The 18,107-nt window shown below is 34.7% G+C and overlaps 1 protein-coding gene across 5 annotated transcripts in view; it reads right to left on the reverse strand.

Moving 5' to 3' along the window:
• The window catches only part of SERTAD4 (SERTA domain containing 4), a 58,774-nt gene that overhangs the window by 22,891 nt on the left and 17,776 nt on the right, over nt 1–18,107 (reverse strand). For 3 of the 5 annotated variants that reach the window (XM_039347669.1, XM_039347673.1, XM_039347672.1), the window contains exons 3-4: nt 16,888–17,003; nt 11,268–11,949 (exon numbers count right to left, since the gene is read on the reverse strand). In XM_039347669.1, coding sequence (XP_039203603.1) covers nt 11,268–11,949; nt 16,888–17,003 — 798 coding nt within the window. Of the gene's footprint in view, nt 1–291; nt 11,950–16,887; nt 17,004–18,107 lie in introns of those variants that run through there. The other 2 variants (XM_039347671.1, XM_039347670.1) reach the window with 2 other exon arrangements.

The raw sequence follows: 18,107 nt of genomic DNA on the forward strand, positions 1-18,107 counted from the left end.
ATTAAAAAATCTAATTACATGAAAATACCCAATTGGATTTCAACACTGGAGATTTTTTTGCACCCAAAATTTATGAACCTGGGAAAGGTAATTACATATAAAAACATTCTAGATGAGACCGGAGAATTGAAAACAAGAGGGGAACTATTAGAAAATGGCATAGAGTTGGAATGGTGGGCATACTCGCAAATGCAATCACGATATAGAAAAGATAGAAAAGAACCTGGGATTAAACTAGAATATATAGAACTAGACAAAATTCTGCTAAGAACTGAAGACAAAATGATAAAAAAAGATTTACCAATATTTATTAAAACAAAGTATGCCAGCAGAACAGGTAAAAGATACAATGTTAATTTGGAATAAAAACTTCGGCTATAATATCGAGTTAGATTATTGGCAATTACTATGGGACAGGAATAGGAGATTAACATTAGCTATTACTTACAAAGAAAATTTATACAAGATGTTTTACAGGTGGCACCTTCCCCCTATAAGGCTAGCAAAAATAGACAAAAAATCTTCACCATTATGTTGGAAATGTAGGAAAATACCAGGGACTTACTATCATATGTGGTAGAAATGCTCAGAAGCTCGAATTTTGGCACTTGATAAAGAATTGGTTAGAAGAGATACTATCATTAAAAACTGAAGTAAAACCAGAACTCTTTTTATTAGGGATCAGCAAAGGAGCTTTATATTTAATTCTGCACATTTTAACCGCAGCAAGATTAACATATGCTCAAAATTGGAAAAGAAAAGAACCCCCCCCCCCCGAAGAAGAAATACTAAACAAAATTCTATCCTGTGCGGAAATGGACAGACTGACATTAGAACTCAAAAATAAAACAGAAACAGAGTACTTTGAAATTTGGAATAAAGTGTATAATTGGTTGGATTTAAAGAGGTACCCTGGGACAAAGGCTGATGATTAAGTAGATAACTTAGAAATTCTTGTTTTAATATTTGTTATATCAGACAGAACCAAAAGTTATTTAACTAGGATGTATTTTATTGAAAGAATATGCACTGTGTAACAATGTAATAACTTAATGTAAGGTAATATTAATAGTATCATTTAAACAGGGAAGTTGTATCATGTCCAATGTGTCTTTTTTGTCTTTAATTGTATTATGTTTAATGTGTCTTTTGTGTTTTTTAATTGTATATTCAATAAAATTTTGTAAAAAAAAAAGAGTTGTCTGGCATGATCATTTTTTGACAAACCCATGTTGGCTTCTGGTTATGACTTTGTTTGCCTGTAGGTATTCTCAGATCCGTTGTTTGAAGACAATAACTGTACAATAACAGGAAGAAACTTGTCATGTAGTTCACAATACTGAATGGAAACATTAGCAGGACAAGACTATGTGACCTTAATAATGCCTTCACTTTGTTAGATCCATTTGGTGAGTGTGCAAGAAAGGGACTTTTGCTAGGTTGCTACCAAGCAATATAGTACTATGTTCAGTCCCATTTTTTTCCACTTTCAAGAAAGGAATAATGACTTTTCCTTCAAACCAGAGCTTTTCGATTTGAGCTAAAGTAATTTCAATTTTGATTATTTTTATGCAGCATAAGTGAAGGTGTGCATTTATTATTAGACATCTTGGATACTACATAGTATAGACTGTTTCATATAAATTGTGTAATCAATATGTATAGGCCTTTTGTGTGTACTCTGCCAGGTGCATCTGTATCTGAAACATTTCTAAGTAGCACACAATTAGCCACAGTGTCTTGGAGAAATGCCACATCAGGTACATTGTGGGAAAATAAAGTGGTTGCTGATCAGATCATAGTTATTGTCTCACAAGGGGTTTTCCCAAAAAGACTTACCAGGAGATCCTTCAAATATGAAGTCATTTCCTGGCTAGTTTATAGAGTCTTGTGACTGCATACTAGCCAGCCCTAATCCTGTGGTCAACACTAATTAGCAGAGAGAAAGAGCAAATTCCAAACATACATAGAGGGCATGGGAGTTTCTCTATGACAAGGGATACCTTCAGCTATTGTGAAGTGTCATTAAATTTAAACTGAGATCAAGGATTCATTCTCAGATGCATTAAATGTTATGTATGAATCTTTATATTTATATTGCAGGTCTTCCAAATCTGGATATATTCTGTCTTAAGTCTCATCTCAGCACTATCTCTACTTTGAGAATGTATTAATGTATGAGAATCTTCCATTTAAAGCCTACAGCATTATAGCTGTAATGAGAGGTTGGTGAGGATATGACAATTATCTGCAGATATTACAGAAGATAATATATCTATGTAAAATTGGAGCACAGTTATAAAGCTATAATTTTTCTCCCATGGATGTCCAAAAAGCACATTTAAAATTTACACACTTCTAAAAGGAATTTAACTGTGTGTAAAATGCACATGAGCATCAAGATATTTTGAAGGCTCACAAGTGTATAGAACAATGCTATAATACCATTCTTTGTTATGCTAATAGTTGCTTGCCAGCTGCTTCAAGCTGCCCTGCAATCATAGCCAAAGGCAGCCAACCCATTACATGGGTGGCAGGGGGATGGGGGAGGGAGTCAGAAAGGGCAGCGTTATATTAAATATTCTGCTACTTCTAAAATTGTAGTTCCTCAGCACAGATTCTGATCCTTGCATGCTTTTAGTTTTTGGAATTAAACACTGAAGTAAATCTGGATCTAGAAACACTTGATGGATCCAAGATGGTAATAGCTGCTGCAGATGCTAAAGCCTGGAAACAGCGGAAAATTGTTGGTGGCAAAGGTACCTCCTGCTCTTGAGTATGGTTCATAATTTCCTTACCTCTTCGTTCTATGGCTTTCATGTACATAGTTTTGAGGTTGATTTGGCTCACTTCTCCACTTCATTTTCCCTAGATGTCTTTGCCAGATTCTTCAAGTATATTGATATTTCTAATGCAATGTATTCCTTTTGGAGCTGGGAGAATGAGATATATCAGTAGCCCATTATGCAGTACAATTCTATTCTATTTCATGCTGGCTGGGATACTCTGAGAACTGAAGTCCACACATCTTTAAGCGGCCAAGATTGAGCAACACTATTCTATAGCAGATAGGCAATGAAAGTATTGAGATTTCAATACTGTGTTATCAATAATCAACACAGACTCCTAGAATAGTGGGGCTACTTTTAATATTCCAAATGCATTATTTGGACTGATAAATATGGTTACAAATCTTACCATAGTCTTAAAAGACCATTCATCTAGCTTTGAAGAGTCTGTATTATCTCAACTTGGAAAACAATCTCATTCTGACATCCTTCATGAGCTGCTCCACACTCAATATTTGTAGCTTTTTAGTTCACAAGGGCCAAACCGAGCCTTACATGGTCTTGGATGCATCTCTTACATTCTCAGATTAATCTTGAGCTGGATTAACTTCTTCTGGGCAGACTGCCAGGACAAAATATGTATTAAAATAAAATTGACCTGAGATATTTTGCAACATCGCAAGGGAATCTCTGTGTATCAGAGTCAGACAATGCTTTCCATCTGCTTCAGCAACAGATACGATTTCCTATTTTTATTGAATTAATGACTAGAAATGCCTATATCAAAATTTGCTAATTAAACTCACTGTTGATAATGGCAAGTAAAAATTTCACCTTTTTTAATTCAGGCTACCCCTCATAATTTCTAGTCAGGATAACCGTAATTGTTTTATAATTATCTTTTTATCTTTTGGGATAATTTTACAATTGTATACACTGCATACAATGTTGTATATGATTGTATACAATATTAAGTGCTAATCCATTTCTCCCTAGGATTGTTATTTGTTGAACATGTTGAACATACTGGAGACTTTCCACTTGTATGTTAAGCTCATAATGCTATGTTTGTGTGCATTTGCATGGTGCTTCTATCAAAATATATATTTTAAAAACCGTCTTCATTGTATTGTTTGAGTTATATTTCTTATTCTACAACTATATGCATATTTTATGGTAACAAAGAGACCATAATAACAAAGGAGAGATTCTTTAGTCAGTCACTTTCATGCTTGAAAATCTAGTTGTCTGGAAGTAAAGCTTAGTCATGATGACTGCTAAGTAAGTGAACTCTTGCCAAGGTCAAAATTTGATTGTGCACAGGATTAAGTCCTAATTAGGGTAACTTTTATATGCCAAAAGACAGAATCAGCACTGCTGATTGGTATTACTGTGGTAGACATAGTGTCCTCATCACAGACTAACAGAAATGCAACATGGCATGCAAAATGCTTAATCATTTGTTTATATAAAGGAAAAATGTGGTTATCTATTTTATGAATCATTGTAGATGTTAGAAAATTAATGCCTCACCATCAACTTCCTTCAATCTCTGATATACATGCTATGGTGAAAATCAGTATAGTTCTAATTAACTATGTTTAAAAATTAGCACATTATTTGAGAAGGGGGTATCCTGTTTCATAAGACTGCCAAGCAAACTGTTATATTATGCATTGATATACTGCATACACTTTTATGTCTATGTCTCTGTGTATTTTTTCAACATGATTTATCTCAACATGAACTAGGTTTATATATTACAATAAACCATAAGATATGTTATTGAATAATTATTGACTGAGTTGACACATTATACTAAACTATAAAATATGTTTTACAAAACACAGTTTGTTAGGTTTGCTCAACATGCTAAGCCCAAACTAAAGAAATCACAATATGGCTTAATGTAAACCATGTGTTGAACATTGTTCTTTGACAAGACTTTATTAGAGAGCAGGTTTATGGGTTTTGCCAACCCTCTCCATGATAGAAGTCTCAGTGTAAAAATTAATGAATTTTGTATTAGGAGGGAGGGTTTTACTGGAACACTTTGGTAAGTCTTAAATAGGAACTATTGACAAAACACAGATACACTAAAATAATTTTCCAATTAGAAAAGCAAAACTAACTTCTACTTGCATCCAGGAATGTAGCAGTACTTTTAGAATGTACAGTACAATTAATGTACAAAGTAAAACATCAGATGATATTTGTAATTTAACTAGTTCCAGTTAGGTCATTAAAAGCATGGTAGCCATTTCTGTTTAGCCCTAGTAAGAAGTCATAACAAATTCATAATGTTTTTATTATATTGGGTTTTTTTTATATTCTCTGGCACATTATGAGCTACCCAGAGTCATATGGAGCTGGGCAGCATGAAATTTAAAAAATATTAAAATAAAATAATTTATGGGATATCTTTATCCTACCTTTAATATATTATCTCCTCTAATTTTGTTGAATTTTGTTTAAATTCTTTTATGACAAGAAATTTAGTCTTCTAATTATTATCCTCAGGCATATTATTTAATCAAACAGTATTGTTTTAATTTGTTATCTGTTTAAAAATATGAAAAAAGTAAAAGATGCATACTGGGATCTATTATCATGTATCACAGTAGTTTTTACAACTTGACTGAGTGCCTGCAGTCTTTAAAAAATAAAAATAAAAAACTCCTCTAGTGATATTAAAAAGCATAACTTTTTTCATCTGCTTCATTGCTGAATTGTTTAGATTTTTTTTGAAATTTCTCTTCTTCAGCTATGGGTCAGCAGATATTTTATTATAACTCCTACCAAATTTGATGCTGGCTAATGCTGACTTGGAACTATTTTCCTTAAAATCATCTGGGGATCTAAAACTAGGAAAAGCAGTCTAAGAGAGATTAGGGAAGGTTGTTTGGCTACAATTTACTTGTCATAATTCAAATACTAGTCTCTATGAGAAGAGTGAATAATTATTCCTTTTTTGCTCTTTTAAATATCTACAAAATTAAAATTAGATTCATACATTGTGCTAAGCTATAAACTTATGTGAATGACATTTAGGAATCACACTAGTACTGACCCTTAATCAAACAAACCACATTGTCATTTACCGCAAAGGGTGTAGTTGGAGAGGTCATTATTATTTAATCACGTTGACCAATCCACTGAGTATTAAGAGATTTCAAAGAAAAGTGCCTTTCATTTGTACCCTTTGATGACCTCTCATTTTTTCCCCTAGAAAAAGTCCATTAAGGAAACAAAGACAAAATAGGTAAGTACTAGGAGCTTTTTAGTTGAAAACACCATTTTGTTTCAATTAGTAACAAATTTTCTGGGGTTGTTAACCTAACATAGTCTATTTCTCTTAAAATCAAATCCCCTTGTATTCTATGGCTTAATTGTTCTAGGCAAGTGTTTCTCAACCTTGGCGACCTGAAGATGTGTGGACTTCAACTACCAAAATTCCTCAACTAGCATATTTGCTGGCAATTCTGCAAGTTGAAATCCTTACATCTCCAAGCCGCCAAGATTGAGATATGCTGTTCTAAGCCATTTCAGTGAATCTTTCAATCTCTTAAAGATTTCCAGAGACTACACAAAAATGCTTTCCCATCTTCCATTATTAGGGAGTTTCAACCAACAGATTGTCTCCTAGGAAATCTCTTAATTTAATTCAATACATCTGTATCTCCTCACTAAAACAGACTATAAACATGAGAAATATTTTCCTTAAAACTGAAAACAGGAATTCAGCCTCCTAGTAGCCTAGGGATTCCAAGCCAACTTCAGTTCAGGAGGAAGGGAACAACCTGGCTGGTAAATTTAAAATGGGCACAGCTGACAACATACAATACTCTTACAAATAATGTTTAAATTAGGAAAGCAAAATTAAGTCTGGCTTATATTTAGGAATGTAGCAATTCGTTCAGAATATACAATTCATGTACAAAGCAAAACAATATTACAAAGTGTTCTAGGGAAAAAAGGGCTTTGATGTCTTTAGCTGATCTAACCAATTAAAACTTTATCAGTCACATTTCACTTGCTCAAATATTTGCTTAAATGTTTTCTTGATGTCAAAAAAGGAAAAACATTTTTAAATGAAAATGTTTTATAATTTTAATAAATATATATCAAGAAAAAAAACACTATTACAACATCATCTTAGTATACAAATATCTAAATATCTAAGCTTAAAACATTCAATGTTTGACATATATTGGAAAAGGAAGAACAGATCTTTCTGTTCTCAGCTGAATCTAACACAAGAAAAGTCAACTTTTTAAAAAATTGGTCCATGTGGACAAATGACTAAATGATCCTACTCATACACTGTATGAATGAGACCTATATTTAATATTGATAGCAATAATAAAAATGCTTTTGTCTTGGAGAAAAAAAGGTGGGACAACCTTTTAAAATGTAAATGTCAGCCTTGTAAAAATTCCCATTTTGGCATATATCAATTTTATATTTAATTCTCTATAAGCAGGACCTATGGGCACATGACATATACCTATGACATAGCAATACAGTGGCTACCATGGAAGAATCTTGAATATTCATACATGGGACATTTTATGTGTCATAGTAGCATTAAAAATGTTTGAGTTGACTCAATCAGCTAATCCCTGGGGAATGAATTTAGATATAGGAGACACAGTCTTGCCAAAAGTTAAATTAATACCATCCAAGACTGCTAGCCAGATGGTTAGCTAGTTCCTGTCTCTTCTAAGATGACAAAGTCCTAGAGAAGTCCTGTAAAAAATATCAAAGTTTAAAACATTCTCTATGCATTCTCTATGCATTTCTGTAGTTATTTTGGCTTTTAATCCACCTCCTTGTTGCCACATGTGTAATGAAGAATTAGTAGAAATTGATGGGATCTGGATAAGGAACTCCCTCACCCTGAATCGTAATTATTTGAAGCCTGTGTGGGTTTCTTATTTTTTTTTTTTTCACCCAGTCTTTGAGAAACTGGAAGGGGAAGCAAAGCGGGGGCTGAGAGCTTCCCTGACTCTTTTTTGGAGCAGCTAGGTGGATTCTAAAATTGTCGACATTGCACAGATTCATTTACTCTCATTCCCCTGCTGCTTGCGCATCATAGTATATATCTATTATTGGGGAAAGGGGGTGCATGCTTGTTTATGTCATGAAAACAGACCGCAGGCTCTTGACCAAAATGGCCAGTCACAAAAGTTGGGAATGCTGCTATTACTTTATATCTGTTTTTCTTTCTCTTATGCAAAATAAAAACAGAGGGAAGGGAGATAGAAAAATAAGGAGGAGAAAAAAGAAAATAGAATGGTCCAATGATTCCTCTTTCACTTAAAATTAGTTGGAAATAAAGAGGAAAGCCCATGTGGAGACAAAACTCTTTTCTGCAAGTATCTCTAGTGGCTCCCATTTTTTAATAGGGCAAATTTTATTTTCCCAGTACAAGTAAATGATATGGCTCAATTCATTTGCATATGGAAGAGAGAATCCAATGAGTGTCACAATATGATCTGATCATTACTATGCTGCCCTCCAATACCACATTGAATGCCCCAGCCCTAAAAATCTTTGCATGTCCTCAGTACAGAAAAAAGTTAAAGACAGCCTCATGTTATGTAAATGACGCTGAGGAAAAGTGACCACACAATGCATTGCAGGGCCCTTTCCTCGCTATTGGAGCAGAAATGTTTCCCAGATACCTCATTTGACTGCTTCTTGGTCCTCAGATGTAGAGCCAAGGAAGTTAAGCTCTTCCTGTTGAATCTTGAGCAACTGAGCTCTACTTCAGCAGCCTCCCTCTATATTTGTCAGAATAGCAGAATAGCGCTATGAGATATCTTAGATATCTTAATCAGGGATGTCTGCAGGAAGAAGAAAAAAATCAAGATGGCGACCTTGGCTATGCATTTAACAACACCATCATGACAGCTACTCCTGCCTCCCAAATCCAATCTCTAGCTTCCTTGCTTGCCAGATTCTTATAGGAAAAGCTTGGTTCCTGATGCAGGGACATACTAATAATTATAAATTAGGTTTCTTAGACTCTAAAACTGCTAATTATCTGGCATGGATGCAGTGAACTTAAAGCTATACTTCTAGTGAAAATGAACTCTCAGGTTTTCTCTTTGGATATTTAGAGTGCTCTTTCTATAGTTGTAAAAAGGTTAAGCAAGTATTTTAGACAGATAGTGTGTCTTAAGAAAAAAAAAACATATTGAAGTCACCCTACTAGAAAATGTTACTTCTTATCCAATCAAATATGTAGTTGCTTCAGGTTTTGTGTGTGTGTATGTATGTTGTATTATACACAGCTTATTGGCCAAATTGATTGGATTTATACAACACGAAGCTCAGTTGGTCTAACACAACGTTCTAAGTCCAAAACTAACTATATTATGGTTTACTGTAGTTTGAACCTACACTCTGCATATCATGTTGATGAAGGGATTAGAAAGAAGCTATACACTTAGCATCAGTTAATAATAGCAGTTTAGCTAATTTCTAGTGTTAAAAAGTACATATTTCATATCCCAGTATTTGCAATTTAAATTGCTTCCATATCAGAAGCTGAATGAAGGGAAGAAAACTATTTTAACCCTGTATTATCTACCCTGACTCACAGTAATTTTCTGGCAAAAGACTTTTTTTTAATGTATCACCTCATATCTTAAAAAAAAATGTAAGGAATGAATCTAAGATTTCTCTATGCAAAGCATATTCTATAAGGAAGCAATAATCCATTCAAGAATTCATGTTTTTCATAATTGCATCAAAGATGTTCACACAGAATAACAAGAATTATAATTTCTAGGGTAAGGCCTAGGAACTGAACATTATTTTATAATTGTTTGAATAATTCACGTAGCTATAGAGAAAAATGTAAATAGTTTTAAGAGGGTTAAATGTTTTTAAATTAATTCTACTAAAGCATAAGTTGGATCCAAATGAAAGGTTTTCATTCATTTCTGCAAAAAAAAAAGGGGGGGGGCATGATGCAGCAATAATGAACTACTTTTCTGAAATTATGATTGCTCCTAATTCAGCCAGACCTTTAAATGGTGTCATGTAATAATGATTATTCCCATTTATTGATTCCTTCAACTATAAAAATATATTTAAATGGAACAAAATTAATTGTGTGTTTTATCTGGAATTAAAGATCTTGAATTTTAGACAGAATATTTTAAAATGAAAAATTCCAGAAACAATCCAAATATAATCCTAATAATTGAAGATTATCCCCCTCTTTCTCCAAGATAATTTTTAAAAAAAGATTGAAACTCTTACATTCATTTCAGATAAAAATCTTATATCACCACATCATTTATTAACATTGTGCTTTTTTCCAAAATAAAAAACCCTACAATTATATGAAAACCCAGTACATGCTCTTTACATTTTTCTGAAAAGAGAAAATGACATGAAACAGAGTAAAATATAAAGCATGCCATTGGTTCATGAACTTCATTATACTAGAAAGAAAAAGGGGAAAAAATATCAAAGCAACCAACAGTTGCCATAGAAATATTCAAAGAGCTAATGCTTGTTTACAAGAGACACATCTCTATTGTTTTTTTTCCTTCAATCCTTTCTTTAAAATGGCAAATCAAAAAGCGATTGAGCAAAAAGAATGAATAGCGGCAGTTGAATAGGAAATCAAGCTTTGTATTTCAAAGGAGACAGAATTCTAATAATATTTGATCCACCCTGTTATTATTTTTTCCTGTTTAGGTTACATCCCTGCTGTAGCTGTTTTCTTAAACTTAATTTTCACTCTGGAAAAATTAAGATTAAAAGTAAGGCACCAAAAAATCTCTACCATTATAGCAATAAACCACTATAAGGCTTGTTCATTCTTGTAGCTTAGCTGAAAACTGTGCATGTGCTGGAACTGTATGTAGCATTTCAAATTAAGTCTCCATAAAAAGGGGGCATTGTACCCTATCAATAAAACCAGACTTAAATACATTAGAATAATGTCACTTATGGACCATAAAGTGGGCCTATTCCATTTTATTTCTATGCAGTCTTTTTCAAAGCCATTTTGATTGGCAAAATGTATTCTTCCTTGCGCTGGTAACAATCTGCTTATCAAATGTATAATTAATTGATAAGCATAAAGAAGATTCCTCTTAATTCATGCTAAGTTCCCAAAGGGATACATGAAAGGAATTGTGTTTTTTCCATCTGGTTTATTGGTTCTTCTAGCAATGGAAGTATACAGTGCAACTGTGCTCTTTATCAGGATCCCATGTATTTATAAATAGCTCATGATGCAGACCATACATACGCTTTGATAGAATCTGCTCCACAGTCACTGAAAGTATCCATGAAGCTTATGACACAATTGTACCAGTTCTATGAAAGCATAAGAAAATTGATCCAAACTGATTTTTTTCTGATAATGTCAACACTGTGCTTGCTTCTAAACTGAAATTATTCAGAAGATGGCTCATATTTTATTTCCTTTACTGCAACAAATTTTGCTACCTGGTAAACACTCCTTTTTTCGTAAACACTTCTTCCAAGATTCATTCATGTTGCTCTTGTCATCGTGACCCATCTCAAAATAATTGTAATATTTGTTTTTACATTCTATGGCATGATCACTTTTCAAAGAATCCCAGTCTGAAGCATGTTCTCCATCCATATCTTGGCCTCCTTTCTCATTACTGAATATTGACTTGTCCTGATTACCATGTGGCCCAGCATTTGTAATGAAAATTTCATTGGCATGTATATGTTCGTCACTCCTATAAACTGGGGAACTGTTGCTACCATATTCCACTTGTTGGGAACAACTTGGTAAAGACACAGAAGCACTGGAATTCCCCACTGCAGAATTAGTAGATAATGGTAGACTTAAATAATGGCTGCCACATTCTTGATAAAAACAGCATGTGTGGATCTTTTCACAGTCCTCCCGTGCCATCCGAAGACGCTTCCTATAAGGGCAGTCATGAGACATGAACCACTCTTGACTTGAAGTACCTCCAAAAGAGCAAGTAGGAAAACACCAGTTGTTTTGCATGATAATCTCTCCATGAATTCTTTTCATTAAATTATTTATGAGAACTGATCTCCTTAGGTAGACTTCAGGGTCATCAATGTACTTCAGTTTTTCCAAAGACATGTACAGAATATGTGCCCGCTCCTCAAATACAGAGATTGTCTAAAATGAACGAGAGAGAGGAAATAATAATAAAAAATGAATGCAGTATTAATTAATTGAATCATGCCACTAAGATTTTATCCATCCATGCATCATATAATATTTGGGCAGCTGACTCTCTTTTGCCCAGGAGAGTTAGATCATCTTTTATCTTTATTTTCTATTCATTTTATTCCAATTTCTTTGATCGCTGTGAGATGCCCAGAATCAGACCTGCCCTATTAAAGAGGCAGCATGCAAGTTTAATCAATTCCTGTATTATTATGGTTAAGTGGTTCCATTGTTGTTTACTGTCATTATTATTCAACTGTCACAAATCTCATCAAGAGCTGTGAGGCTTAATGTTGAGTATATTCAACCTTATCACCATAGTAAGACTTCCTAAATCAAGGAAACTGAATTTAGCTAGCAACTGAAAGAAACCACAGTGCTTGAATGTTTAGTAATTCATTACCAATGTATCTTTGAAAAGTTCTTTTAACAGAAATGTGCCACTAAATAAAACAATATGTGAAAAAGAACAATAATTTTAGGAAGAACAGCTTTCTCCTGGAGGTCTGGCTGGCAGCAAATCTGATGTCCTTCCATAAAACTTTCAAGATGGAGCTGTTACACAGGACAGTTGAAGTTTGATATTATTTTACTGACTATAACAGAGCCCTAGTTGTTTATTGATACTTTGTGCTATGTCTTGATGGTGGGTTTAATTTATACTTGTTTTAATTTATGCTGTAAAATGTTGTCATATCAGATACAGCAGTATATACATTTAATAAATAAATAAATAAACTATTAGTAGGTTTGGTACTCAATCTACTAATAATTACCTATTGTAATTTTAGAAAAGCAACAAAAATAACAGATTATAAGGAAACAGGATTAACTAAAAACATGTACATGCACACATTCTAATCCACATGTTTCTATATTTAAAAAAATCTCATAAAATTTCAACTTCAGGTAAAGTAATTTTAAAAAGAATTACTAGTGCACTTCAAAACCTGATTCAATTGAAATTACTATGCTTATAGTTACAAACTGATAAATATCTGGTAGGCTGTTTCATGTTTGCTGTAAAACTATCTACTGGTCTCTGTCTAGTTCTCATAGGAATTCTTTCTATTTTACAAAAAAAAAATCACTATTACTTTTAGCAACCTTACTTAACAAAAAAGTCATGGTCTAAATCAGTGGTGGCAAACCTATGGCACGAGCCCTCTCTGTGGGCACGTGCGCCATCGCCCCAGTCCTAGGTCTTCAGCTGGGTTTTATAAAACCTTGTCACTTTAGGCCTCCACCGCCATGTGCAAAAAAAAAAAAGGTTTTTTTTTTTCAACTTCAATTTCAACTTCTCGCGGGAAAAAAAAGATTTTGCAAAGTTGGAATTGATTGATTGAACTTTTTAGTCCCACCCAGTCTGCCATTACCACCGCAGCCACGCTCACCCAATTGGCCACACCCAGCCAATGGGCCACACCCACCCGGCACTCGACGATGCATAAGTGGGTTTTGGGTTGCAGTTTGGGCACTCAGTCTCTTAAAGATTCACCATCATTGGTCTAAATCACAGGTCGGCAACCTGCAGCTCCAGAGCCTCATGTGGCTTGTTGAGCCTTTCCCTGTGGCTCCCAGCCTCCTCTGCCATTTGCAGAGAGAGACAGAGACAGAGAGAGGCACTTGCACTTACCTGCTTCTCTCTCTCTCTCTCTCTCTCTCTCTCTCTCTCTCTCTCTCTCTGTGTGTGTGTGTGTGTGTGTGTGTGTGTGTGTGTGTGTAAAAGAGAGTGGATTCACGGTGTTCTCTGACAAGCTGGAAAGCTTTGGGAGCAGGGCTCCTCCCTTTGCTGCGTCTCTGCATGAAGCAGGAAGGACAGGAGAGAGCTAGCTAGCCCAGCTATGCTGACTCAGGAATTCTGACAGTTGAAGTCCATGAGTCATAAAAGAGCCGAGGTTGCCTACCCCTAAGCTTGTTGAAAAACAGCTTGAAGCCAGCTTGCCAGGTGAGCAGAAGATCGGAGAGAAGGAGAGAGAGGGGGGAGAGAAAGAGAGGGGGGGGTGGAAGAGGATTGGCAGACCAAGGGCAGAAAAAGAGAGAAGAAGGGAGGGAGAGAGAGAGAGGGAGAGAGAGACAGAGAGAGAGACCCTTTTGACATCTAAAATGAATAATAAAGGTAAAAAAGGATATATGCAGTGTTATCTTCATTTTAGATATCAAAAGGGTTTTGCAGCTCCCAGTGTTTTGTTTTCGGTGGGAACCGGGTCCAAGTGGCTCTTTGAGTGTTTTGGATTGCCTACACCTGGTCTAAATGAACCATGAATTCCAACATTCCTTGGTAAATGAATTTTGAATTTCCAGATGTCCAGGCAATATAACAATTTTGCAATGTTCTCTTTATCTATATTATTACAGGCTGGAAAGAGAAAAAAATCAGTCCCAAGGATTTTTAAATTGGTATCCAATTTCATAATGAGATACTTATGAGAAGAATAAAGAGATAATGGAGAATAGAACAGGTGAGAATCTGTACAGCTATGCAGTAAAATGCTGTTGTACTAGAGTGCTGTTCTGGGGAAGCAATCTCAATCTCTCTCTCTCTCTCTCTCTCTCTCTCTCTCTCTCTCTCTCCCTCCCTCCCTCCCTCCCTCCCTCCCTCTCTCCCTCCCATGTATGGGTTAGTTCTCTCTTGAATATTAAAATTTTCAGTCCAGAAACATGCTCTGTATCACTGATTCCTAAGCAAAGCCATAAAACAAAGCTTCCTCTTTGCAGAAATTCTGTGTTTGTTTTAAATTAGCATCTATACACAATTAACACAATGATAGTAATTTTCCTACCTATCCCAATAAAGAAAATCAGGTAAATAGAAACAAATTTTAATGTCACTGTAGTTTTTTTTAATCGCATACACCCCCTCCACCATACAGAGTTAAGTATAAAGGAACTGTGCTATTGATGTTGTTGCTATACATTCATTGTTGCTGTTATGATTGCCATCGTCATTATTAACATGGATGCTGAATATCTGAATGGAAGAAATCTCAGAAGGGTTTTTTATCACCTTTTTCCACTGCATCCCTCACACCCTTTGGGAAGGCTATGGAACTTCCTCAAGCAACACAGGATGCTGGCTGTGGAATTCTGAGAATTGGAAGTCCACAAGTCTTAAAGTTTCCAAGGTCAGACATCCCTGGTTTATATGATCACAGGGCCAGATTCTTATTTGTCATTCAATGAAAACTTTTATACAATGCTTGTTTACTTTAAAAGCAATGTGCCCCTTGCTCAAGTCTCAATGTGGTTAACTACATCAAACCAAAACTGCACAATTTACTGCTATATTACATCAAGACTGCCATTTATGATCTGAGCCTTAACTACATTTTTCCCTCACTTTTTATATGTTTATTTTACCTACATGAGTTTTTCAGATATTGGCAGGTTGTACTTGAAGTTTGGACTTTATTCCCTGTGGCTACTCATCACTCTAGCAAAGGTTTTTTGAGCAAGTTAAACATAACCATACTATTAATTAAGCTCTCCTGTCATTCTCATAACTTCATAAAAATATTAGTGCCTCTAGTTTAACATGATAGAGAGAAAACAGGCTGATGGATATTATTTTGTAAAGGTTTAATGAACTGGCCTTATTGTATTGCGATTTAAATTGGCTCATCAGGTTCATAAGACAGAACCTTTGTATCTTCATCTCCATATAACAGAAAGCTATATGTTCTATCTCTTTCCCTTATTATGAGCAAAAAATAATATCTGAATTAGAAGATCTTAGATTTATAAAATAACACAAATTCATATAGAACGCTCAGGTTTGGCTAGTTCTTTAGAATAGGCCAGACAACTTGGCCTAGAAGTTAGCTTTTATTTTATTACTAAAAGACAGTAAATTGCCATTTTTTCAAATTATTATTAGATGTCTATAATTAGATTGCTTGCTTCAAATTTTATATCTTAATCAAAATACCTAATTCTTGCTTGCCTAGCTTGAAAATAATCACAGCTAGCAAAAGATACTGACTGCATTTATATGTCACATGAAAGAAGATAGGGTATAGTAAACTAACATTGGAACGACAGATGTGTCAATTATAAACTCTGATTTGAGAATCCCAAACAAACCTAGAATGGGATCCAAGAACAACCCATGATTTCCAGCTCTGGCCCATATATCATAGTAAACATATCACGGAAAGAGCATCTTTGGTTTGTTTAGCCATTTCTGGGGCAAGAAGAATCATCTGCATATTTTTTTGTTCATGATACACCAGGACCCTTCCAGGTTCTGGCTTTCTATAACATAGAAACATAGCAAGTATTATTGGTCATCTCTAACTGCTCTCTGATGCCTGCTTCCTCCCGTGTACATCTTGCTCTCTTCCTTGCCATCTTTGTTAAGGTTTAAGTTAATTTTAGTGTTAATATTTATTATTTTAATGCTGTAATAGTTTGTCTTGTTGCTTTTATTGATTGTACGCTGCTTAGAGTTTCCTCTAGGTGAGATGGACATCAGGTAAGTTTAATAAATAAATAAGTTTACATGCAATGGAAGGTGAGTTCAATATTTTGAGTGAGAAGGATTCTATACTCAACAAACCATAGACCATTTGCTCAATGGTCATTTATGAACAGCAGAGGGAAAAATTACATTCTCACGATGCCAAGGCACTATTAATTTCTGAGTTATACAAAAAGAATTTCACAGTCTAAATTTTCTTCACTAAAACAAAATTGATAGCAATAAAGAAAATAAAAGAATCAACCAGTTCATATTAACAGATTACAAGTTTAGAAAAAGCAGACATACTTTTTTTTTTACAAATACATATTACTATTTATGGAAACTGAAATGCATTGCACTCAAGCAAATAGAAGTTATACAACTTCAAATCAGAAACTCAGAAGTAATAGCTTTTTGAAACTTACTTTGGGTGTACAGTTACTGAGTGGTGGATGAAAATCTTCTTCTTCCACATACTTTCTTTTAAAATATGTGATCTTAGATGGTGCTATAGGGTTTGGATTTCCTCTGTGGTGTAGTGCTGTGGGAAACAGATTACATATGGTGTAAACTGTATCTGACAGGTACAAAAGACCAATAAAGGAGAATGTTGCTCAGAGTTGAAATGAGGGATCCTTGGTGTTCTCTGAGCTTGGTTGTTTTCTTCCAGATGTTTCATTACCCAAACTAGATTACATCATGAGTGCAAAAAATACAAAAAAAAAATATTCCAGCTTGTCTTTACTGCTTTGGACATATATGAATACTTGTGTGCTCCAAACAGGAATCTGTCTGTCTGTCTGTCTGTCTGTCTATCCAGGGCTTTTTTTGTCATAGACCGCCCAGAACGGAGTTCCGGCACCTTTTTTGAATGGAACTTTGTAGGGTAGGCAAGGTGGGTTGTATGATGGGTGTGAGTTCCGGCACTTTTTTTTAAACAAAAAAAGCTCTGTATCTATCTGTCTGTCTGTCTGTCTGTCTGTCTATCTATCTATCTATCTATCTATCTATCTATCTATCTATCTATCTATCAACAGTTTACGTGAAAAATAAACTGAGCCAGTGGAAGGTTTTCCAAAAGATTTCTAAGAAAGAAATCTGTTTATTTAAGCATAGTTGTCACAACAGTTTAAACATTCTTTACATGCTGGACTTTAAGAAAGTTTTATCCTACACGTCCAACCCATCTGAAAAAATATCTGCAGATTTCATCACTGAACTCTTTTTTAGAATTAGCACGTATGCCATCTTAAAAAGACTAATAAAATTTAATACATTGCTAGTAAACAGAAGCTCCTTACAGTCTTCAAGATTGATTTAACCAGAAATGCTTTAACCAGTATTTAACCAGAAATACCAATTCTATGGAAGCCAAAAGTCATAGAGTTTCTCTGTGGAAGGGAAACTCCCACTTCATAAAACCTGATGAGCTTGAGGCAGCCAGGGAAGAAAGATAAGGTGGTGGCTTGTAACTCTCCCACTTTTTAGAAATATCTCCTCCCATTGGTTTTTGGATGCTATCATATCACACCAAAGCTATCATATCTTTTTTGTGACCTAAAACCTCTATTTGGTCTAGATCCCACCTTATTTGGTCCTTGAAAGCACCAGAATAGCAGATTTTCCTCACCAAATTCTGCAGCCA

Source organism: Crotalus tigris, unplaced genomic scaffold (assembly GCF_016545835.1).
Source record: "Crotalus tigris isolate CLP2741 ecotype Arizona unplaced genomic scaffold, ASM1654583v1 scf7180000018097.2503214, whole genome shotgun sequence".
NCBI classification, from domain to species: Eukaryota; Metazoa; Chordata; class Lepidosauria; order Squamata; family Viperidae; genus Crotalus; species Crotalus tigris.